This window comes from Vipera berus (genome assembly GCF_964194415.1).
Source record: "Vipera berus genome assembly, chromosome: 1".
In the NCBI taxonomy this organism is placed as follows: domain Eukaryota; kingdom Metazoa; phylum Chordata; class Lepidosauria; order Squamata; family Viperidae; genus Vipera; species Vipera berus.
Window position 1 is genome coordinate 79153661 of NC_138202.1, and position 26514 is coordinate 79180174.

Sequence of the window (26514 nt, forward strand, 5' to 3'; positions counted from 1 at the left end):
TGAGCAAGGTACCACCTATACTATACCTGTGCATTTGATTTTTCCTGCCTAAATGTAGAACCTTACTTTTTTCACCATTGAATTTCATTTTGTTAGATATTGCCCAGTGTTCGAGTCTGTCCAGATCCTCCTGTATTTTAAGCCTATCTTCTAGAGTATTGGCTATTCCTCTAAGCTTTCCTTAGAGTTGTTCTGTGGACCACTGCTTACCTGAGCATATAACCATCCTCCATGCACATGGACATATACACAGAAGCTAGTTCCCCTGACCAAGCTCCCAATATCAGTACTTGATCTAGGGGGAGGGGAGGCAGACACAAGCACCTTGCTTTTGCAAATGAGGTACTAGTAGGATTTCCATCACTCCTTCAACCCAATGTTAAGCAGCACTGCAGAACAATCCTGCTTTACAGAGTTATTGACCAGCATCATTTTAACTAAAGTCTGTTAACAAATCTCAGGCAATGTGTTTAGTTCATAGTTTAATGCAGGGGTCTTCAAACTTGGCCCTTCTATGACTTGTGGACTTGTGGAGGCAAATTCACAGCAGCCTTGTCAGCTAATCTGAAAGCCATTTCCATACAAGCCCTTGGGGTGTCCATATAGTTCAGGGGTCTTCAAACCTGGCGCTTTTATGACTTGTGGACTTTAACTCCCAGAATTCCTCAGCCAGCATGCCTGGCTGAGGAATTCTGGGAGTTGAAGTCCACAAGTTATAAAAGGGCCAAGTTTGAAGACTCCTGGTTTAGTGTCTCATGTGAACAAAGAAAACTCAGTTGAGAAAATTAGGGGTATAATATTATGTCAACACTCTCTCTTAATTGCATGAGAAAACAACTAGGAAAAGCAACTATGAGGCAAGCAGATGCCCTTTTAAAGAGAAGACAATAATGCCAGATATTTGGCTAAATTACTGTCTTTCTGCTCCATTGCTGTACGATTTCATGGAAACTTTCAATATGTTCACCTTGTTTATTGCTGAGTGAATGAATGTTAGTCGTTTTCCTTTCTTTTTTTTCTTCCTGCTCAAGCTCATGTTTAAGGAATTTAAGCTTATGTTATAATTAGAGGCAAAGGAGAAATCATTCCAAAGCCCACCAAAAAGTAGACAGTTAAAATAGATCCTATTCTTCAGCCAAAATGAAACAGAAAGAAAAGCTGTAGTAAAGTTTGTACATAAACATTTCCCTCCACAGAATAATGATTGCTACCACCACTAGTTTTGGAAGTTGTTGAAATGGAAGAATGTACTAATGTCTAGTCCAAGAAACATATTATTTGTGCAATGTGGTGTTAATGTTGCACTAGAGATGGATAATATTGGGAAGATATGCGATTTTGGCACATATTATAACTGCTAAATCAGCACTAATTCCTATGTGTCTAATTGTTAAGAGATTAGTGCATATCTAGAGCTCAGTTTCTTACTGTTAACTGGATTGGATTTAATGCAGCTGAAACTTACATGGTACTGTATGTGTAGTTTTGGTATCATTTTCATATAATTAGAAGATTCTTATGAAAGGCGGGAAAATGAAATGGCACCCAGTTGTTTGCTACAGCTTTTCAAATAATAGAATAGAATAGAATAGAATAGAGTAGAGTAGAGTAGAGTAGAGCAGAGCAGAGCAGAGCAGAGCAGAGCAGAGCAGAGCAGAGCAGAGCAGAGTAGAATAAAATGGAATGAATTGGAAGGGACCTTGGAGGTCTTCTAGTCCAACCTACTGCTCAGACAGGAAACTCTATGCCATTTCAGACAAATGGTTGTCCAATCTCTTCTTAAAAACTTCCAGTGTTGGAGCATTCACAACTTCTGGAGGCAAGTTCTTCCCCTGGGTTAATTGTTCTGTTAGGAAATTTCTTCTTAGTTCTAGGTTGTTTCTTGATTAGTTTCCATCCATTGCTTCTTGACCTACCCTCACGTGCTTTGAAGAACATATTGGAACACTGCTATCATGTCACCCCCTAGTCCTTTTCATTAAACTAGACATACCCAACCGTTCTTTTTCTGTTTTAACCTCCAATTCCCTATTCATCTTTGTTGCTCTTCTCTGCACTCTTTCTAGAGTCTCAACATCTTTTTTTATATTGTGGTGACCAAAACTGGATGCAGTATTCCAAATGTGGCCTTACCAAGGCAATGTAAAGTGGTATTAACCCTTCACGTGATCTTGATTCTATCCCTCTGTTAATGCAGCCTAGCACTGTGTTGGCTTTTTTGGCAGCTGCAGCACACTGCTGGCTCATATCTAAGTGATTGTCCACTAGGACTCCAAGATCCCTATACCACCTGTGCATTTGGTTTTTCCTGCCTACATGTAGAACCTTACTTTTTTCACCATTAAATTTCATTTTGTTAGATAGTGCCCAATGTTCAAGTCAGTCAAGATCCTTCTGTATCTTAAACCTATCTTCTGGAGTGTTGGCTATTCCTGCCAGCTTGGTGTCATTTGCAAATTTAATGAGTTCCCCATCTATCCCCTCATCCAAATTATTGATGAAGATGTTGAAGAGTACTGGACTTAAAAAAGGGGTACCCTACTGCATATTTCCCTCCATGTAGATGCAGTTCCATTGAGGACTACACATTGAGTGCAGTCAGTCAGCCAGTTATGAATCCATCTGGTGGTGATGTTGTCTAACCCACATTTTTATATCTTGTTAAGTAGTAGGTTGTGGTCTGCTTTATCAGATGCCTTACTGAAATCCAAGTAAATTATATCCACAGCATTCCTCGTCAACTAATTTTGTCACCTTGTCAAAGGATGCAATAAGATTTGTCTGGCATGATCTATTTTTGACAAATCCATGTTGGCTTTTGGTAATGACCTTGTTTGCCTCTAGGTAAGGGGTGTCAAACTGCCCGCCCGCAGGATGGATGCTTCACCAAGAAACCGCACCCACCCCATTTCCGGCAATGGAGAAAAAGCTCTGATACGTCATGCGACATCATGTGATGTCACGAGTTTAACATGTCTGCTCTAGGTGTTCGCTGATTCATTGTTTGATTATCTTTTTCAGAATCTTCCCAGAAATTGATGTCAGGCTGATAGATCTGTAATTTCATGGATCTATTTTTTCCCCCTTTTTTGAAGATGGGAACTACATCAGCTCTTTTCCAGTTCTCTGGTAGTTCCCCAGTGCTCCAGGATCTTTAAAAAGATATAGTTCAGTGGTTCTGAGATCATATCTGCAAGTTCCTTCAGAACCTTTGGGTGTAATCCATCTGGTCCTGGTGAGCTGAACTCATCTAGGGTGGACAGGTGCTAACTTACCATTTTCTTGCCTATTTGAACTTGTGTTTCTAATCTGTTTTTTACAGTACTGTTTATGATAGGTTGGACTGTTTTTTCTCTTTGTGTAAAGATGGATACAAAAAACGAGTTAAGGTGTTCTCCCTGTTGCTTGTCATCTTCTTGCCACTTTCTCCTACTTTTTTTGACTTTTTTGTTTTTTACATGTTGGAAAAAGCTTTTTTTGTTATTTTTGACTTTTGTCACAAGTCTTAGTTGAGTTTGAGCCTTAGCTTTCCTTACTTCATCTTTGCAGGCACGGGCTATTTGCTGATATTCTGCCTTAGTTATGTGGCCCTCTTTCCACTTTTTATACTTGTCCTTTTTGTCTTTCAATTTCTCAGAGTTCTTTATGAAGCCATGCTGGTGTCTTTTGAGAGCTGTTATTTTTCTTCTTAGTTAGTATTGTGCTAAACTGGTTTTTTAGAATCTCCCTTTTCAAAATTTCCCAAGCTTCTTGAGTTGTTTTCCCCTGAAGTATTCTCATCCATGGAAACATTCCCAAGCTCTGTTTATTGAAATTAGCTCTCTTAAAGTCCAAGACTTTAGTTTGACCATGTTCCATTGCTTGTACTTGCATAATGTTGAATTCCAATATTGCATGATCACTCCCCCCACCAAGGTTCTTGTAGCTTCAACACTTTCTATCATTTCATCTCTGTTAGTGAGAATTAAATCCAATATGGCTAATCCCCTAGTTCCCTTCTCTACTTTTTGGGAGACAGTTGTCTGCTTGGTTTGTCAGGAACCTGTTTGATCTTCCACTTAATGTGGAGTTTATCTCCCAGGTGATGTCAGGGTATTTAAAGTCCCTCATTATTATGATGATGTGCTTCCTACATACCTTAATTAACTGACTAGCAAAAAGTCCATCTATTTCCTCTATTTGGTTGGGTGGCCTATAGTATACACGTATGGCAATGTCATTTTTCCCCCTTTTATATTGACCCAAATGCATTCAAGACAGTTTTCATCATTGTTGTGCTCTATTTCTAAAGATGAAGTTATTTTTTATATATAGTACAACTCCTCCTCTTTTATTTGGTTTGTTTCTTTTAAATAATTTAAATCCCTCTAGCTGTATGTTCCATTTGTAGGTTTCATCCCACCAAGTATCTATAATGGCAACAATATCATATGTGCAAATTGCTAAATTGAAAAGATTATATTCTACATGAAAATGTAGAACCCAGCTCAAAAATTAAGCAAACTGACATTAATTTGGAACAAAATTACAGTGATCATACATCTTATATTATAATGGACAGTATTTCAGAATGTTGTCCTTTATTTATTGGTATTGATTTTTAAAAAAAAGCCAATTATAAACAATTTAAAAACTATCCCCATGAAGCTCTTTCAGATTTGCCCCCTTTTCAGGTTTGTCCCCAAGAAAATATGGTCACTGTATGCAAAGGACAAAATGGAGACTAGGTAAGTATTCTTTACTTTAAATTCCTTCCCCTGAGCACACCAAAATAGTGTAAACATGGACTGAGAGATTCAGGAGAAAGAAAAGGAAAGGAGGAGTTTTAAAGACAATGCAAGACCTCCAGGACTTTGCTCATTTCAACACAAGAGTTTCCTGCTACTTTGCTGGTAGGATTTCACTGTCAGTCATTGCAGTGAAGCAAAAGTGCCAATCCAACCAGTTCAGCTGCATTGGGATGGAGTAGTCTTAGGTGAGCTGCTGTTGGAGATGGCATACAAAGTGAGTAATGGGGGACAAAAACTTCTCAATTCTTGCAGCAAGATGAGAAACCTACAATTCTTGGTTAAACTGTAATCCTCAAAGTCAACATTATCATTCTGTTATGAGTCATATGGCTCCTCTCACTTTCCAAAGGAATGGGTAGGCAGGGAAATGTAACCACTAATTCTTGAATCTAGTCCAGGGGTAGGCAACCTCGGCTGTTAGGAAGCTTTATATTGATTGGGCTAATGCCTCCTTAACTAACACCAGCTGCCTGCAATTAGTGCAGGTTCGCATCCCACCAGGCTCAAGGTTGACTCAGCCTTCCATCCTTCCAAGGTAGGTAAAATGAGGACCCAGATTGTTGGGGGCAATAAGCTGACTTTGTAAAAATGCCGCTTGGGGTGTGTGTGAAAGCCCTAATAAGCAGGCATATACATAGAATGAAGGCTATTGCTAAGCACATTGATTTGTGCTTCTTAGATTGTAAGCCGCCCTGAGTCTTCGGAGAAGGGCGGGATATAAATGGGATTAAAAAAAATTTGCATCTCCTTCCCCTTTCACTCAAGAGCGATGCAGTCCTCTTGGCAGAAGAGGAGGAAAAAAGCTTCCCTACCAGTAAAGCAACCTGGGTCTACCTGATCTTTTATATATTAATTTTATTTTCATTGTGATTGAATTTAACTGAGTGGCTCACCAAAAATATAGAGCAACATAAAAACAAAATGTGACAAAGTAACTTGTTTACCGAATATACCGAAATAACTACAAAATAATCACAATACGACACTCCAGGCAAGATATCAAAACATAAAACGTAACAATCAGAGTCCCTTCTACTCTTCCTCAAAGCCTGGGAGAATTAGCAGGTTTTCAACACCTTCTGGAGCATCATTAGGGTGGAAGCTTGATGAATCTCAAGAGGGAAACCTCATTCCAAAGGGTAGGTGTGCTACACAGGAGGTAAACATCCTGAATCCTGAAAGATGGCATAAACACTGTGCCAGATTATACCAAACAGAAACCATAGGAGATAGACAGTCATTCAAATAACTTGGCCCTATACTATACCATGAAGGGCTTTATGGGTAATAAGCAGCTTATTGAATTGCTTCTCAAAACACACTAACTAATGGATCTTGTAGAGCAGAGGTGTCACATGGGCATAATGAGGTAAGGCCATCATTGATAGGTTGCTGCATTCTGGACCAGCTGAAGTTTCTGAGTGGTCTTCAAGGGCAGCCTCACAGAGTACATGTTTTAGTGCTCTATGTAAGGCAGTGAGTAGACAAGGATGTTAATGGTTGTCTTGAGGACTGACCAATCCAGGAAAGTCCTATACTATTTGCTTTCACTTCTATAAACCATGTCGAGCAGCGTTCACCTCACCAACTGAAATCCAAAGCAATTTTTACTTTCCATCTATCCTTGACCCAGACAGCTTCCCTCACCCTCTTACAAAGTTGTATGTTGAATCCAGGTTGACTTGGACTTGACAGTGACCTTAATCCAGTCCTGCCCTCTATGTAAGGTACACTACTGCAGCAGCCCCAAACAATGGTCATTAAAATTCTCCTTAAATACCTCAGTTGTCTAAATTTTGGTGATATGTACCTTTATGTATTTTTAAACTTTCCTAATTTAAATGTAAATTTAAATTCTATATTTTTACTCATTCTATAATTTAACTCATTCTTTTTATTTAAAAGAAAACTGTTTAGATAATTCATTGTGGCACTTAAACTCTGTAAAATAAAAACAGTATTAGTCTGAATTCTGTGGCAATTTATTTCTTGATTTGGGAGAAGTAACTTGTTGTAAAGAATTAAACAAGGAATTATGAACACCAAAAAAAAAAATCAAAGCTAAACATGAATAATTTAAAGGCAAGAATTGTATGTATTCTCCAGGCAATACATAAAGTTGTCCAAAACATTACCTATAGCATCAGCACCCTCTAGTGGACTTCAGTTTTAGAAGCTTGGCAAAAAATAATAATAAAGAAAATGTTAAATAGTTATCAAAACTTTTTTCTTTCCTTTTAATTGAGATTCTATCCTATGAGATATACTATTATCACGTTTTCTTTGGGCAGATATCCCTGGACTTATTTAGATCAATAGAAGTCTCTTTTGCTTCTTCTCATTTAGCATAAGTAGGTTAGGACTAGAGCAGGGAGGTCCCACACATAAGAAAACATCAGGAAAGAGTCATTTGTTTGAAATATGTTGTTACAACCTATTGTGGCCAATCCAGTTCTATTGCCCAACAAATACTCATCAACACAAGTGCTTCTGCTGAGGGCAGGAGATCCCCATTTGCATCATTAGCATCCTAAACAAAGATAGGTGGACGTCACAGCAAGAATAAAGGTAGAAGTGTTTTGTTATTTTTTTTAAGCAAATGTTTTATTACTGAAATACCCACCCATTATTTGTTAAATCTGTACATGCATTTCATTCATTTGGAAGTGGTTTCTAAAAATAAAAAAAATCCAAAATGACTCCTGTGTTCTTCTGTTCAGAGCTGAAGCCAAGAGAACAAGAACCATCATATAAACACCTTATCAGTGAAATTTATCAAATGAAGCACAAAGTGATGCCTATACAGCCCTAGCGTTACAATCCATTCAAAAATGAAACAAAGACTACTGGATGGTGACAGTAGGACAAGAGCCAACCTGGACCACTATTTCCAATAAAATGACCAATGTTTGCTAGAATGTTAATGTGAAATGATTCAAGTGATGGACCCTGGAACATCCTTCACGAATCACCCAACTGTCTTATTGCACACAATCTAGCAAAATGACAACAATCACCTCTTGTTATAGTTAAGAAATTGTAATATTTGAAAGGTAGGGAAGCATGGGAATGCATGTGCTCTTAACTAGATTTGGTCTCTAGATTATCTCAGACCCATTTCATTCTCCCTCGATAGACAAAGATCAAGTTTCCTATTTGCAAAAACTATCTTCTGTGCTGTGAGATGATGGAACGTAGCATTCATGGTTTGATCTATACATTAATAATTGTTAATGTAAGGAACTTGTAGTTTTGGACATGTAACTTTTCCCGGTTGCCTTTTTTGGCACACTTCAAATGGAAGCTTTCCATGCAAAATCAGAGCCATGGTGTCAAGAGAGAATGCTAACCATGCTGTGACTACAATTTTCACTTTCTTTTTCACAGTTTTACGTACTAGCAGCCTTTCCTTAATCTGGGTGGAGAGATTTCCCATACAAAACCAGGTTGTTTCCTTGCATTCACCTCAGAATAGATGCTCGGAGGGCTTTTGAATAGAGAAGCATCTCCCAGTAAAAATACCAACAGTAAGTTCTTCACAGTGACTCCTGCAACATGGGTTCTGGTGGCAACTACAGTGACTCCAAGGTCACAAGATCCCCACCCAGGGAGGCAAGAAGAGCTATGTACTTTCCTTGGTACATATAAACCAAAGGGCAGAAAAAAGTGTTCCCTGCCACTATTGGCATGAAGAATAATCAATTCTGTATAAGTTCACCATAACCAAGAAAAGACAAAATTACAGAAGATTCATGCTAATGTGAGTGGAAATATATATGGTCTCCATCACCACCACAAATGAAGTTGGCAAACCAGGAGTAAATGACAGAGAGCCAGGACAGATTCATCCTTGGAGATGCAGTCACTAAAATGTCTCCATTGTAATGGACTCCCAAAGGGAGGAGTATGGCAGAAATGATAAAAATGACATCAGATTTTCTATACTATACATCCCTGTTGAAAAGGTAAATGGTGGTATTTTAAGCTTGGTGCCTTACAGTCCAATTCTTGATCTGGCTGGTGTCAATTCAATAGATCAGAGGAACTGAAGCTAAAAAAGATAAGAGGCATCAGGTTCATTTTAGAGGAGAGAACGTTCCTCTCTACAGCGTGTATTTCTAAAAGCACGTGATTAAAAAAATATCAAACCACAACAGCTAAAGCTTCCCCACCCCCCTCCAACTCTTTCTCAATGAACAATATAAGGAGATTATATACATATAGCAAACAGCTGCAACAACTGGAATATGGGAATAGTCTAAGCTTAGTCACAATTGACAAATGTGGCTAAAAGGAAGGGAAGGAAGAGATGCTGACAATAAAGGTGCAGGGTATCTCACAAGGAGAAGATGATTTAAGTGGCCTGTTTCATAAAAGAACAGTCAAGAGATAAAAGGAGGCTGCCCAAGCCCCTGGTCCCTCAAATAATTCGTCAATGCAGCACAACCTAATTGAACTGCAGCAACACTGCAAAGTTGTCACCAGAGGGATGAAGACAGTCTGGGTTTAAGAAAGGGACGTTCCATGTGTTCTGGGGCAGCTCTCAAGACCAGCAGTCTCTCAGTACTTGGGCACTTTGGTGTAGTCTTCAGTGTGAATGTTCTTGCAGAGGCAGATAGAGAGCACCATTCCCAGCAACTGCAAGAGAAAAAGGAGGAAGGATGAAAAGGCTGGTCTTTTGCACTTATAAAGAAACAGGGATTCCCCTGGACAGAATTTAGCTTTTCAACAATTGTTCAGATTTAGACCAAATGCATTGTATAAGGGAACCTAAGATAGAGTCACAGGGATGCGGTGGCTCAGTGGGTTAGGACGGTGAGCTTGTCTATCAGAAGGTCGGCAGTTTGGTGGGTCGAATCCCGAGTGCCACATAACAGAGTGAGCGTGTTTCTCGTCCCAGCTTCTGCCAACCTAGCAGCTCGAAAGCACGTAAAAATGCAAGTAGAAAAATAGGGATCACTACAGTGGGGAGGTAACAGCGTTCCGTGCGCCTTTGGCGTCTAGTCATGCCAGCCACATGACCACGGAGACGTCCTCGGACAAGCGCTAGCTCTTCGGCTTTGAAACAGAGATGAGCACCGGCCCCTAGAGTTGGAAATGACTAGCACGCATGAGCGGGGGAACCTTTATCTTTACTTAAGATAGAGTCTACAGTAAGTGCATTTTCGGTTTTATCTCAACACCCTTTGCCTTCTCAGTCTTCTTGGTTCTCCTCCTTCTGTCAAAACTGCAACTATAAGCTCCTCCAGAGAGGGAGCTAGATTTTGCTAGCGTTACTGTGAGAAACACTTCTGTTCTTGGATGAGTTTTGCTACAGTTAGTTCTTGCTTACTGACGGTCACTGGGACTGGGAACCCCATTGCTAAGCAATGCATTCATAACGTGGGGCATAATAGGACTGCACCAATTCATGACGATAGTTCCAGTAGTCACAGTAATAGCTGCGAATCGTTGAGTGAATCCTATGACGTTGCAGCACTCCACAGTCACATAATTAATTGCCATCTGCAATCTCCTGCCAGATTCTCCACTGACTTTGCTTGTTGGAAGGTGGCACAAATAGTGATCACATGACCACAGGAAATATTGCACTTTGTAATTGTGTGCAGGTTGCTGAACACCCAGATAGTGAACACATGATTGTCGGATGCTGCAATGAACACAAGTATAAGGACCCCTCCTAAGTACCCTTTGTTCAGCATCATTGTTAACTTTGAACAGGCACCGAATGAGTGGACTGCTGCATTTAGTTTTTCATATGTTTAATAAAATGTTCCAAATAAAAATGTGAGAAGAGGCTAATGAACCATATTCAGCCTGCCGTGACCAATATACTCAATTTGTCATCATGTTGGAATATGTCTGGACAAAACAGCAGCATCAGCAGATAGGAATTCATACATAATAAAAATGGAAATCAGAAACCTGCTGAGATGAAATAAACCTCAATCAGCCACAGGAGATAGAACGATCATTCTAATTGAAAGACTACTACAGAAAAGATGTAGATGGAACAAATAACCAGACCTCCTTGGATATTTTTGGCCATTGGTTTGGATCCATTTACATCTGGTTCACCTTCTCTCTAATTGCCTCTTTTGCATCTTTGCTTTAAATCATAAACAATATTGCTAGTGTGAATAAATTGAAGCCAGGGAGGAAACGTTTAATCAAAGCTATCCTCTTTAAAAGGCTCCAATCATCAGATACCATCTAGATTTTTAAAAATTAAATTAAATTTATTTTTAGCCAAGACATAATAAAAAATAAAGAATAGAAAGGGTGACTCATATTTTTTTTTGGAAAACTGATTAATTTCCACCAAGTACCATGTATTCATAAGGCCAAGGAGCCAAAATACTATACATCTGGAGAATATTTTGTTTTGTTTGTAATTACAAACAGCCACGAACAAAATAGCTTTTTACAAAATGCAGGAAAATGAACACCTACCTCAATGACTGCAACCCCCGTGCACACTCCCAGGATGATGCCAAGGTTGTCTTGCAACCAATTCTGCACACCTTTCATACATCCCTGGAGGATAAGTACCACATGTGATTTACCAAGCTTGTAAGATTATGGATAATACTTAGGACAATATTATTTATTAGGATAATAAAGCAGTATGACATTATCGAGTTAGAACATGAGTACTTTTGAAATCTTTTCTACTTATAATGGCTATTTTGGATGAGGCCAAAAGAAATTAGAAAGTTATTATTTTCTCTTTAGTCCAGGGATTCTCTGTCTCTGACAAACAAGGATTTTTCCAGGATATCTTATTTCCTTATTGCTGGCTTGTGGCCCAATTAGAGTCCTAAGGGGTGTTGGACACTGAATTTGAACCATACCCATCAGAAATACTTCTGCACTAGGGGAATCAGCAGCACTTATATATTCCAAGTTAAAAACTAAATTTTGGAGCCAATAAAGTAAACTTAAGAACCGCATATTGTAAAAATCTATTGCAGGATTTTGTCACCAAAAGCCATTATCAGGATCTGTCTTGGAAACTCACAAAGTATACTGCCAATATAACAGCAATGCCAAGACTTTTGTCTTGGAGTATACACTATGTCTGTGAACATAGCCATTTATTCTAATGGATGCATTTTTTAAAATCAGAACTGTGTAAGAACAAATAGTTAGCTACATACATGACCAACAGACAGGAGAGACTGAGGCAAATAAAGTGGACTTCAAAAGTGCCTCCAAGAATTAAAATGAAAGATAAAAAGGCAGTCAAGATGTACTCTCAGAATGATGGGGATGGGGGGGGGGATGAGCAGTCTGTAATCATGTCAAGGAGATGATGATGATGATGATGATGATGATGATGATGATGATAATAATAATAATAATAATAATAATAATAATAATAATAATAATAATAATAATTTGTAAGGTGCCTTGGAAGTCATCTAGTCCAACCCCCTGCTCAGCAGGAAACCCTATACCATTTCAGACAAATGGTTGTCCAGTCTTTTCTTAAAAACATCCAGTGTTGGAGCATTCACAACTCAGTGGGGCGCCTGCCCTTTGGAACCAGCTGCCAGTGGAGCTGAGGACTGCCCCCGACCTCCGTTCATTCCGCCGGGGCCTGAAGACCTGGCTCTTCGAGCTCTCTGGCCCAGGCTGAGGATCAATCTGATTTTAATTGGGGTTTTATTTGACAGGGGCACATACAATTTTTTCTTTTTAAATCTGTTTTAACTTTTGTATTCGGTTTTTTAATTACCCTGTAAACCGCCCTGAGTCCTTCGGGAAAGGGCGGTATATTGTAGAAATGTAATAAAATAAATAAATAAATAAACTTCTGGAGGTAAGTTGTTCCACTGATTAATTGTTCTAACTATCAGAAAATTTCTCCTTAGTTCTAGGTTGCTTCTCTCCTTGATTAGTTTCCATCCGTTGCTTCTTGTCCTGCCTTCAGGTGCTTTGGAGAATAGCTTGACTCTTTGTGGCAGCCCCTGAGATATTGGAACACTGCTATCAAGTCACCCCTCGCCTTTCTCTTCGTTAAACTAGACATACCCAATTCCAGCAACCATTCCTTATATGTTGTCCTTGGTTACATTCACATACCTCTTTCAACACTTTCCCTTCAACCAGGAAGACAACTGAGATCAACTCAAAAGTCATTAAAAAGAATGCAAGATTTTACGTTCTGCTCCCAAAAACCTTTCAGACCAAATGCCAAACAAAATGAAAGTGGAGGAAGAGAAAGCAGGTAAATAAAAGCTGATGGCATTTTCTCTGTTCTTTTAAAATCAAGAGATTTTGGACAGAACTTTCCCAAATGAGACACTCACCTGCTTTTTAACTGGCCAGTCATCCACTGTTGTGGAGTTGGAAATAATATCCAGGGGGCAGAAACCCACTTCGGCCGGTGAGGTGAAGGAGTCATTGTAGCAAGAGCAAGGATAGAATGTCTGATTTTTTTCCTGAAGAACGGTGTTGTTTTTCCAAGTTTCTGGCCCAGTCCAACCACAGCATTGCAGCTATGTTTAAAGGAAAATATCACCTTATTAGTTCCTATTCAGTGTCACAGGGCCATTTTGTCTGAGAGGATTCTTCTGCTTCTCTCTTTTATTTAAATTATGTTTTCTTTAGTAGAACTATCTTGCTTAATAAAATTCTGTGAGCAGCTTACAATGAAACAAACAACAACAACAGCAGCAAAAGTTGCAGGGACCTGCCCATGTGGTTGCCAAGAGTAAAAACTGACAAACAAAATAAACAAAAAAACACACCTTCACCACAATATAGCAAAATTCACTTCCTTTTACAATCTAAGGCGTTAAAACTCAAACAGCAAATGCCTTGTTAACCGATTCAGTAAATAAGATGAAGTTAGCTATTTTGTGAGTTTGGAATAAATTTGAAGAAGAAAAAAAATAATACCAAGCAGAATCATCCTCACCATCCCATTACATTCCCTTCTCTTAGTCACATTGAAGGCAAAATATATCAAAAACTGTTATTGAGGCAGTATCTGCAGGATCTGCAGGATCCCTACATTTACAGCTGCCATGCCAAAAGCACCTTTGCATTTGGTACTAATTCTAGCTCAACAAAGCCACCAAATAATAGATGCTTTCATAAAGTTACATATTCTTCCATAAGACTGCACAGTGTCGTCTGTTAGTTCCCACTCAATGGTATTCTGGAAAAAACAGGCAGTTAGATTTCATTCTGCTTGAAGATCTCCAGATCCAATGTAATGCCCTGAATTGCTAGTTCTTTGAAAGTGATTGAAGAAGTATGTTATAGAGCAAGGGTCTTATGACTTGTGGACTTCAACTCCCAGAATTTCTCAGCCAGGCATGCTGGCTGAGGAATTCTGGGAGTTGAAGTCCACAAGTCATAAAAGGGCCAAGTTTGAAGACCCCTGTTATAGAGGTACTTCCCAGCCTCGCTCATAAAGAGCAGCTTGAGGGAGTTGGTTATTTCTTTAGCATGAAAAGGGCCAATTGTTAAGCATAGCCAGTCACCAAAAGATGGAGCTCTTCTACTATTATCTCTTCTTAGCCTGTGGTTGAAATAGGATTATATAAAAACATGGTAAGATTTTTCATTTGTGAAGAAAGACTAAGTAGGGCTTAATTATATAATATAATGTACTATATGTAAATAAGATCCTGTTTCCTGCTGCTACTAGGATATAAATAGAAACCTGATGGAAATGGTAATAGTAAGCTACGCAATAGCTACAAAATGGTGAGAAGAAATTACAACTTTTGAACCAACTGAGATAGCTAAAATGAATTTCAAGCTTATTTCATTTCTGATTTACAAAGACCGTAACGGATGTTCTATTCTGACTTGGAGATAGTCTACAGGTTTATTCTTTATAATAAAACACATCTTAAAAATGGAGCCTGAGAACTAATAGCTTCAATTAAAATATCCTCAATTAAGTTTAGGAAGGAAAAACAAATTCAAGTTTCTCTCATGTTGAATGAATGCAATATAATCTCTACGACAAAGCGATAAGAATCTGAGTGGATAGAGAACCTATTAAACACCAATGTCCAATTAACCTGACTGTATTGGTGTCAAAAGAGATTTTAAGCTACAATCCTGGTAACATGCTGTCTCTACCTCAAACCCCTGCCATGTCTACTAGAAGAGGCAGCAGGCCTGGAAAAAGACTACAAATTTGCAGAAAATCAAATCATATAGTCTGCAAAGAATGATACTATCAATTTGGAGTTCGTTTCTGATGTAGAGTAAGCAACTTCTCTTACCCAAGGAAAAACGCTGACTACATTTAATACAAGTCTTCAGCTATGCTTAGGTTTGTTAAAAAGTCCAAGCAAGTTCTGCACCACATTTTAATACAGCTTTATTTGACTAAAGAGAAATAATATATATGCTTTTTAATTCTCAGATGAAGGAATGGAACAGATATACAAAACAGTTTTCCTATTAGAAGGCAATTCTGATCAGCAGAAAAAGGTAATTCCTGAGGGAAATTCATCCTTAATTCCAGTGTAAAGATTACATAAAGCCTTAAAAGCCAACATCTCCTTGGACTTTGAAAAAGCAGGATAGAGTAGAAAGATAATTAATGCATTTGAATTTAGGTTTTGGAGAAGACTCCTGAGAATACCATAGCAAAGGGAAAAAAAACCAAAAAACAAATGCATCATAGAGTAAATTAATCCAGAACTTTCATTCAGAGCTCAATTGATCTGCGTCAAATTATCATATGCTGAATACTTTATGCAAAAGACTAAAGTCCTTTTGAAAAACCTATAATGCTGGGAAAGCAAGGATAGCGAAAAAGAGAATGGCCAATAACAAGGTGGCTGCATTCAGCAGTGATGGGTGCACCATTAGAGAATCTGACGGACCAGATTGGGGTCAGACCATATATGATTATTAAAAGACAACATCAACTTGATGGCACATAATCTAGCTCTTTATTTAATATCCCACAAATATCTGGACCAAGTCAATATAACTGGTAACCTCTTAGAGCTAACTAGCCCCAGTCTTATTTTTTTGTTGGCTTCTTACCAACCAGATGCCGCGATAAGCTGAAACTATATTAGATGGCACTACAGGCTACATACAGAAGAACTGATGTTTAGGCCCTTGGGTGAGAATGATAGGAGTACAGAGATGGTTGCTGTCAAGAGCCATTAGTAGACAGATTATGGTGGCCACCAGTACCGACCTCAACAATGTATACTAACTTTGTCACTGAATAATTCAAGAGTCCTGGTTTATGTGAAGCCTACAATTAAAAATATGAAATGAACTGTGCCTGTATTTATAAAAAAACTGTCTGTAGACCTTGAATGGCAACAAGTTTTCACATATGGAACTCACTAGTAAATGCGGTCACAGTGTTGAAAATGTATATATAAATACACTGCCACGATGCAGCTTTGCACCCTGTAGTAATTGAACACGTGGACAATTCCGGCATGCTTCATTTTTCTGTGGTAGCGCCCAAAGTAGATCTCATGTACAGGACATGCCAAACTTTACATCTGGCAAACTAAATATTGCATAATTATTCACACATGCCAATGGATCCATATTCTCCGCACATGTTCAGTTTGAATTGGACTAGGACTGGAGAGATTCAGGTTCAAGTCTCTGCTCAAGTAAGAAACTCAGTGATCTCATCTCTCAGTCTAATCTAAGTCACAAAGAGAAATCCATGTGTACTGCCTTGAGCTTCTAAAGCAGTTAAGATGTGTAGGTTTCAATTCCACGCATCTTAAATTCCCCAAGTTAAAGTCCATATATCTTAAAGAGACCAAGTTTGAAAAACACTGCTCTAGAGAAAAGACAGGTTGTAAGTGCACTGACTGATTATAACTTCCTCAGATATAGAACTCCATATTCTAAGCAGTGTTTGGTGAAAAGAAATTTTTAACAAATAAGTACCTCAATGGTACATCTGAAGAGCAATACCAGAGGAAATCAAAAAGACAGTATATTGATGACATGACCCACTATATGAAAGCAACTTGTTCCTCATATATAGAACGTGTGCTTGGCTGGTAAGGTTCTCTACCCACTTACTTCTGCCAGTAGCCAATCTTCAAACATCAATATTAATTTATGATGAAATTAGATGAAGACCACTGTTGAATAAGATGTTCTCATTCAAGAAAAAGCTTACCATATGTATTATTGGCAATACCACTAACTGTCTCATTAACTCTTGCATAGCAACTTACTTGTAACTGGACATAGTCCCAAGCATTTTCAAGAGTCCTATTGTTGTCATCATAAGGATTGTAATTCTGGACGAGTTCACTGACAATCCCAGACATTTCCGCTTCAAGCTAGTAAAAATAATGCAGAAAATTAATTAAGCACCGGTCTTGTAATTATTGATCGCACCTTACATTTGAAGATACATAAATTATTTCAACTTTATTCCACAATAAGGGAATCCTTTTCCTTTTTTCATGTAGACCCAGATGTGTCTTCCAGCATGTCCTGCAAGTAAGAACTGGAGAGAGGGAAAGAGGAGGAACAACAACAGCAACATTTTTCTCAATCAATGAAAAAAGAGAAAGGGACAGGTCAGAACATTTCATTCAACACTGAAGAATTATGTTTTATTTTAAATGAACCTGTTTTTCCAAAGAACAAAGGTTGTAATCCATCCAGAGAATTCCTTTCATCTCCTCTCATGGCAGCTCTTTCTTACACCCCCCCCCGCCACCTCCCCACACACATGCACATACGAACAGCCTCAGAGACCTACAGTCTGATATCATGCTGGCTGTTCTTCGAATCTGCTGGATTACCACATTTTTCAGGACTTCAGAAAGATGTCACTTTTTGTGGAAAAATGGTAAAGCAAAGAACGTCACCCTTAGGATGCCTTAGGGATATTTTTTTTTTCTGAAACACTGGATGAGTTTACACGGCTTTGAAGAAATCATAGTGACTTCCGGTGGCGGCGCGGCGCCGAAGACAGCCTTCCCGGGCTGCCCGCGGCTCAGCTGTTTGTTTTTTCGCCCGAAACAGCGCCGATCAGCTGTTCGGGCGAAATTGAAGCCCCCTCCTCGGGAGAAGAGGAGGGGGTGAGGTCTCAGGTAGGGGTAGAGTTCTCCGGGGCCGCCTGAGCTTGGAGCTTGGGCGGCTGAAGGATTGAACTCCCCCGAAGCCTGGGTTGCTCCCAGCTGGCCGGCGTCTCTGCTCCGAACTTCTTGGAGCACAGCCAGGCGTCTGCGAACCATCCCTGCCTGAGGAAAGAACTATGATTTAAAGGAGCAGGCAGAGCGGTGCAAGAGGGAAAGGTGAAGAGGATTATTTTACTATACTTTCTAGCTTTTTGGACTTTTTAAACTTTAAGTGAAAGTGCGTCATAATTGAGGACTAAAAGATGGCGGCGAAACCTCCCCCTAAAACTCTTCGGAGCGGTGGATCCTCGCCGGTGCAACAATCATCACTACAGGCGTTGCACCCTTCTGAAGTGCTGACACCGAAGGACTTACGAGATGCTCTGGATAAACTTTTGGAATCAATCAATCAATCAATCGGTGATAAATTTGCACAGATGGAGGAGAAATTGGAGAAATTGGAGGAGAGAATGGAAGAGAGGATGGAACAGAAGTACAGCGTGATGAAGGTAGACATTTTGTCTTCAGTGCATAAAGTGGCGGGATGTGTGGAAGAATTAGATGAAAAAATGGATGATCTGGCTCAAAGGAACGCTATATTAGAAGTAAAAGCACGGGAGAATGAAAATGCAAGAGACAAAATGGAAAGGGAGTTAAGCCTAGCCCAATATTACCAGATGCAGTTTGCTGTTAGAATCAGAGGGTTAAAAGAGAACATTAAAGAAGATTTAAAGCAGTTGATTTCTGAGGCTCTTGAAGTGGTATTAAACCAGCCAGCATCTGAAATAAGAGCAGCTATGGATAAAGTGTTTCGGGTGAATTCATGGATTGCCAGACAGAGAAAATTGCCTAGAGATGTGGTGGTTTATTTTGCAAAAAGAGAGATTAGAGATCAAGTTATACAAGCTGCCTATGATGCTAAAGTGGTGATTGCTGAACAAGAAGTCTTGGTTTTAAAAGAAATTCCTCCAAGGATTTTAAGGGGAAGGAAGGACTATACATTTCTCGTGCATGAGCTTAAGCAAAGAGATATAAGGTTCAGATGGGAGATTCCAGATGGGCTGATGGTGATGCATGAAGGTAAAAGGTATCGGCTGATTACTGTGAAGCAAGCGCGTGATTTCTACAATAACGTCTTAAAAGCAACCCCATTAACACTTCTGGAAGCTGGAAAGGGATCGGGAGAAGGAGAACATCAAGAGGATGAAACAGAGGAAAGTGGCCCTGGAGTAGATCAAGATACAACTTCTTTGGATGATCCTAGAGAGCAAAGAGTAACGCGTGCTGCTTTAAAACGAGCAAAGAAAATAAAAGAACAAGATCAGCAAAAGTCTTCAGATTCTTCACAACGTACGCAAGCTGTGGGAGGAGCACGGCCTAAAGAAATTAGCCCTATCAAAGCTGTGCTCCAAGAGCTTTGGGAGGATATGCATGGCAACTAAATTTCTAACCTGGAATGTTAATGGACTAAATTCACCGCAGAAGAGGAAGAAAGTTTTTCAATATTTAAAACAATTTAAGATAGATGTTATATGTTTGCAAGAAACGCATATTAGAGTTTTGGATCAAAAGTATTTATTGAATTCGAGACTGGGTACGCAATTTGTTGCCTCTGCAGAGAATAAGAAAAATGGAGTGGTTGTTTATGTTAAAAGTGCCTTAACAGCAGACTTAATTGAAGTAGATAAGCATGGAAGATATGTTATGATTGAGCTGTTGTTAGAAGGCAAAAAGACGCTTCTAGTTGGATTATATGCACCTAATCAACAACAAGCGGATTTTTTTAGCTTACTCCACACAAAGCTTACCCAGTTGGATTATAAATCTTTTATTCTTATGGGAGACTGGAATGGTGTCTTGGATGCACAGTTGGACAAGGCTGGAGCTTTTAAGCGCATTCCAAGTCATGCTAGATTGCCTAAATCTTTTTTTGAAATGAAGGACGACCTGGAATTGAGAGATATTTGGCGTGAGAGGCATTTGCAGGAGAAGGATTATACTTTTTATTCTGATAGACACCAATCTTTTTCGAGGATTGATTTTATTTTGTTGACTAATGATTTTTTTTTGAGAACTAAAAAGGTGAAGATTTGTGCAAGAACTATTTCTGATCACAGTCCAGTTTGGTTGGAGATTGATAAGGAGAAAAGAGACAGGCGCTCATGGCGTGTAAATGAGAATTTGTTTAGAAATCAGAGAAATGTGGAAGAATGCAAACAGCGGATGAAGGATTTTTTTGAGATTAATATGAATAAGGGTACCTCTATGGATATGGTTTGGGATGCTAGCAAGGCATATATGAGAGGGGTGTTGATATATATGAATAATAGACATAGACGTGCAGTGGAAACTAGAAGGAAAGAACTGGAGAATGAAATAAAGGAAAAAGAAAAGGCTTTGATTCTGAATCCAGAGGATGTGAAGGTTAAGGAGGCTATTAGATTGCTAAGAGGACAATTTGATAAATTAATGGCAGATCAAGTGGCAACCAATCTGCGGTTTGCTAAGCATAATACTTTTTGCAACGCTAATAAGCCAGGCAGATGGTTAGCTTATAGACTGAGGAAAAAACAAAGGGCCTCTAATATAGATAAGATTGAGTATAAAGGAAGGGTTGTGTTTCAACAGAATCTTATTAAGGATGCTTTTGTGGATTTTTATTCGAAATTATATACTAAAGAGGAAATTAATGTAAAAGATATTGATATATATTTGGAGAATGCTAGCATCCCAGTTCTTACGCAAGTACAAAAAGAGGGGATTAATCAACTGATTACAGAAGAAGAAATTCTTACAGCAATTAAGGAATTGAAGTTGGATAAAGCGCCAGGTACGGATGGCTTGACTGCAGCTTATTATAAAAATTTACAATTTGAGATGATTAAGCCGTTAAAGGAACTGTTTCAGACAATTCAGAGGGAGGGAAAGGTGCCACCGTCTTGGAGAACAGCTTTTATCTCTTTGATTCCGAAGGAAGACCAGGATGCTACTCAAGTTAAAAATTACAGACCGATATCGCTTTTGAACACAGATTATAAGATATTTGCTAAGGTTTTGGCTAATAGACTGATGAGGGTTCTGCAACAGGTGATTCATGGGGATCAAACGGGGTTTATTAGTGGTAGGCAAATGAAAAATAATGTGAGACATATAGTTGATGTTTTAGAGTTTTTGGAAAGGCACAACCAGATCTCTGCAGCGCTAATTTTTTTAGATGCTGAAAAGGCCTTTGATCAATTGAATTGGCAATTTTTGTTGAAAGTTTTAGATAAAATAGATTTTGGGGAAAATTTCTTACAGCCGATTAGGGCATTATATCAAAAACAAACTGCCCGAATCATAGTTAACAATAGCCTGACAGCGGCATGTAACATTGAGAAGGGCACAAGGCAGGGGTGTCCGTTATCGCCCTTGTTATTTGTGTTAACATTAGAGTTATTATTGGTTAAGATTCGGAGTTCGGGAAAAATTAAGGGGATACAAGTTGGGGATCAGGACTATAGATTGAGAGCATTTGCAGATGATCTGGTTGTTACAGTGACCCAGCCAGAGCACTCTGTTGTGGACCTGATGGAGATAATAACACAATATGGGAAGGTTTCTGGATTTAAGGTAAATACACAGAAAACTAAAATTTTGGCTAAAAATATGACAGTTTCACAGAAGGCTCTCTTAGAAGGATTAACTGGATTTGAGATTGTTAAGAGGGTTAAATATTTGGGGGTGATTTTGTCGCCCTCTAATACAAAGCTATATAAAAATAATTATGAAAAACTATGGGGGAAAATTCAAAAAGAATTGGAGAGTTGGCAAAAATTGCAATTGTCTTTGTTGGGACGGATTGCAGCAGTGAAAATGAATGTCCTGCCCAAATTTTTATTTTTGTTTCAAATGATACCGATCCTTAAGAAAGATTCTAATTTGGAGGAATGGCAGCGTGGTATCAATAAATTTGTGTGGGCAGGGAAAAAACCACGAGTTAAACTTAAGATTATGCAGGATACTCGTGAGAGAGGTGGTCTTAAACTGCCTAATTTTAAATTATACTATGAAGCTGCTGCATTAGTAGGAATAAGTGATTGGATTAATTTGACGCAAGGGAGGTTATTAAATCTTGAGGGCCATGATTTGTGGTTTGGCTGGCATGCATATTTGTTGTATGATAAGAAGGTAGACAATGTGTTTAGGGTGCATATTTTAAGACAGGCATTGCTGAGAGTTTGGAAGAAGTATAGACATAAGTTGAGTTGCAAGATACCATTGTGGGCAATTCCAAAACACGCAATAGAAAACATTCATGCTGGCTTCAAACATGATGTGACTACGTACAAGGAGATTTTAACTTTGGAAAGAAATGTTTGGTGTTTGAAATCATATAGCCTCTTGCGAGAAGAGAAGGTTGTTCAAAACTGGTTTCAATATATTCAGTTACGGGCCAGGTGGAAAGAAGACCAGAAAAATGGTTTTACAATGACTGATGAAAATTTGATAAAGCAAGTTAGAAATCAGGGATCAGCACATATCAAACGGATATATCTTGCATTGATAGAGATTGATTCAGATACAGAGCTTGTTAAGGATTGTATGATAAAATGGGCCCAAAACACCCAAGAAGTTATTACAATGGACATGTGGGAAAAGATTTGGGTGAGGAACGTAAAATTTACTCAAGCTCAAAATCTAAGAGAGAACTTTTATAAAATGTTTTATAGATGGCATTTAGATCCTAAAAAGCTTGCAAGTATGTATCCGAATTACCAGCCTAAATGTTGGAGGTGTGGTGATGAAGATGCAACATATTTTCACATATGGTGGACATGTAAGAAGGTCACTTTTTGGATAAAAGTCTGGTGGAATATGCAGAAGATTTTTAAACAGAGGATAAAGTTTTGTCCGCAACTTTTTTTGTTGGGAATAATTGCAGACGCTACAGTTGTGGACACTAAGTTGATGTCTAACCTAATTACGGCAGCAAGACTTTTGATAGGCCAATATTGGAAGAAAGAGGAATTGCCGACCATAGAAGAGTGGACTTTAAAGGTTTCCGACCTGGCAGAGATGGCGAAGATTTCGGCCTATTTGAAAGATCATTCGCAAGAACGCTATATTATGGAATGGAGAAAATGGATTGAGTTTATCCAGAACAAGTATAGGGTTAAGAAGTTTTATGTAGCATTCGAATAAGTCTTCTTTCGTTTTTTTTTCTTTTTTTTTCTTTTTTCTTTTAGTTTTTTATATATAGTTAATATTGTTAAGGTGTGTCTTATCCTATATAAGCTAGAGAGTAATGGATTTTAGATTTTATAGTGGGTAGTATATGGTTGCTTATGATTGCCTTTTTATAGATATATACCTTGTATTTAGCTCTGGGAAGTCGGGGGGGGGAGGGGGGGATGGAGGGAGGGGAGGAGGGAGGGAGGTTGGGGGGAGGTAGGGGGGGGAGTAGGGAGGGGGAAGGTGGGTTTTTTAAAGGAAAATTGTATTTTAAAACTTTTTCAATAAAAAAAAAAAGAAATCATAGTGACATAGCTCTCTTGGAATTCAAATACAGCAAATAGGCCTAAAGTTTATTTGTATGTATCCCACCTTTGTTATTGAATAAATAACACAAGGCAGTAAACATATCCAACACACCTTCTTCCTCCTCTTTTCCACACAACAACAATTGTCTGGCCCAGAGTCATCCAGCTGGCTTTCATGGCTAAGGTAGGACTTACAGCAAGTTGCACAAGGAAAAGGCAAAAATGGCTACAACCTATGTCTAAGATGTGGTGAAATAACTGCTGCTATTCTATTGGTATTTTAAGAACAAGTATGAATGCCTGTTGGTGTTGAGTACTAAACTTGCAGGGTTCATATTGTGGCAATTAGACAATATGGCAGCCACAGAGTAAAAAAAAAGAAACACAAGCAACAACAAACAAGTTCTTCTTGCAAAACAAGAGTTGCTGCAAAATACTGCCAACTGCTACAGATTTGGAAAGAAGGCGGCCATCTGCCTTTTTGTTTTCAGGACACACGTCTGAACAAACGGCAGAAACCTCCTGCTGTGTCAGCCCAGCAAGTGTCAAGTCAGCAAAATGCAAACTCATTTCTTGAGCGATGAATGGCACAAATGTCTGGATTACTATGTGCCAACTGCAAAAACCATGTCAGACAAGAATAGCAAACTGTTTCACAATTTCCTCTTAGTGAAACTGGAAATTATCAGAAAGGTCAAAAAGTTTTCTATTTAAAATTAACTTTCTCGGGTTCAAGTCAAACACAGCCCATGCTTTCAGTTTTAACTTCATCTACTAGTGTCAAAAACTAAGGTATACCGGATGCTCCACAGAAGAATGTAAAAAGAACACAATTTATAGTTACTTGAATATCATGCAAAGGTTTTTTTAAAATAAATAAATAAATAAATTGCACCATGTTAAACATAGAAGGGCATATTCTAATTGATCAGGGTGGAAATTGTCCTTTTCCACTTTGCTATAATAATGAACATGATAAGAAATGCAAATGTTCCTGTCCAGCAGAGACCTACTATGATCAGGAAAAATTAATAACATTAACACAAACTCAGGACTATTTGATTTTTGAAAATGCATTAACATTAGACACTATTGGCACCAAATGAGAAAATTTCTTTTTTTTCATTTAGTGCAGTGCTTTTATTTTTCTTTCACAATGAAGTGTTCGACGTCACAATTTTCAACTTCAGGATGACTTACAAATATTGGTTTTCTACTGTCCTATGACAACATTAAGGCAACCTATGAAAATCTTACATAAATTAAACCTGTAAAGTATTTTCTGAGGAACATGGAGAGCTACCCAGAGATTAATCTTTACTTCTAATGCTGGCCCATCAGAGCAGGGGCAGATGGATGAATATGCAGGAAGCATTGGACAATTTGTGACATGTTCATCCTACATTAAATGAATTTTCCATCAACTATTTTAACAAATGGAAGTAATCTGCACAAATTGGGTACTGGCTGGTGAATTGAACTGACTGAATCTGGGTTCAAAGAGCAGAGTAACATATATTACTGAATGGTATAAACTCTACAAATGGGGCTTTAAGTAACTTGGATAAAACTTAATTCAAATATAGTTCAAAATTTTATAGGGAATCTCCCATGAACGTTATAATTCATTCGATCTAAGCACTAAACACACTCATGAAGTTTTAAAGCAAGCATTATAGAGGGAGAAAAAAAAATCTAAGGCCTCTATCTCTCTGGATGAAAATAAAGAAACAATATATGGAATTTAGTTAATTTCTCCAGCAAAAATGCAAAAATGTGGAATATGAGTCAACCCCAATGGAAGAAGGGACAGATGGCTGCTTTCCCACCCAGCAGTCACATTGTAGTTGAAACTCAGCCCACTTTCATAATCCGGAAGATTGGGAAGGAGCACACAGTCTGGGCATTCTGAATGTCTCCTGCCAACAGAATCCCCATTAAGTTTCCTCAAACGTTTCCCCACAGTAGGCAAAACAAGAAGAAAAATGAGACTTCATCAATCCCTGTTACTAAAGCAAGCCTGAAGAAACACTGCCACATGTAGCCTTCCATCTTTACTGCACAGATGCTAAAACCAAAACCTTGATGATGGAAGAAAAAAAGAAAAGAAATGAGTGATAGAGGCAATTTAAATCTACTGCCAGGAAGAACCCGTACAAAACCTTCCAGATTCCACAAGTAGAATTTCCCAATGACTGCTAACTTTTTCCAACATTACGCATTATTGAAAGTTCTCCTGAGTAGGCTACACACATACTTGAATTCATTACTCTGCATTGCCACATTGTTTTGTTCTGCAAGTCAAGATATTGGGGGAAGGGGGGGGTCTAAAAATGTACAATTGTCTTTAAAAGTCTAAAAATGTACAATTGTCTTTCATTTAAACTAAAGTTTAAGTTTGATTACTCCTTAGGTTCTAATGTTGTTACCAGATATTTACTTTATCTCCATTGTACGTTAACTTGCAAAAAAGGTTGAAAAATTAGTACATTTTTGAACAAAAATTGCTATGTATTCTATATGTAATTTTACACCAAAACAGTTTTACTCAGATTTCAGTATGCTTTTCAGATTAACATTAGCATTTCTTTCTTCATTAGAGGTTGCAGCACAACATTCATAAAAGTATAACTACTGAAGTATACTTTTATTTCCTTTCATAGTTTGCAAAGTGCAAATTAATTAAGGTTACATTAAAATTAAAAGGTAAACCCAACATTCAAGAATCTGAAAGACAGTTTTGCAGCCGAATAAGTGAAAATGGCAATCCGTTTTTCCTGGTCTTTTGTTGTCTCTGGACATTAAAGGCAAAATTCAATTCCTTTCTTGTTTGGAAATTTAAATTCTACACAAGCCATATATAACATCTCAAAATAGAAAATATGGGTACAGAGATTACTAAGATTATAAACCAAAAATTAGAGGTTCTTCCTAAGAATCGGGATAGTGGAAAGCAGCATATTATAAGAAAGAAAAGTGGTTTGAATACTTTATTCACATATTTCAAGCCTGCAGATTCTATTCTTTTATTTGTTCTTTCCTGCAGTGAATTTTGTCCATTTATACTTCATCTAGAAACCTACCTTTTTGCCCAAACTA

The 26514-nt window shown here is 38.3% G+C and overlaps 1 protein-coding gene across 1 annotated transcript in view; it reads right to left on the reverse strand.

Annotated features, from left to right (window-relative positions):
- Positions 1-6435: 6435 nt before the first annotated feature.
- CD82 (CD82 molecule) overlaps positions 6436-26514 on the reverse strand; it is an 81079-nt gene continuing 61000 nt past the window's right edge. The window contains exons 6-9 of the mRNA XM_081330453.1: positions 16997-17104; positions 13106-13294; positions 11244-11327; positions 6436-9428 (exon numbers count right to left, since the gene is read on the reverse strand). Coding sequence (XP_081186579.1) covers positions 9351-9428; positions 11244-11327; positions 13106-13294; positions 16997-17104 — 459 coding nt within the window. The 3' untranslated portion in view covers positions 6436-9350. The remainder of the gene's footprint in view (positions 9429-11243; positions 11328-13105; positions 13295-16996; positions 17105-26514) is intronic.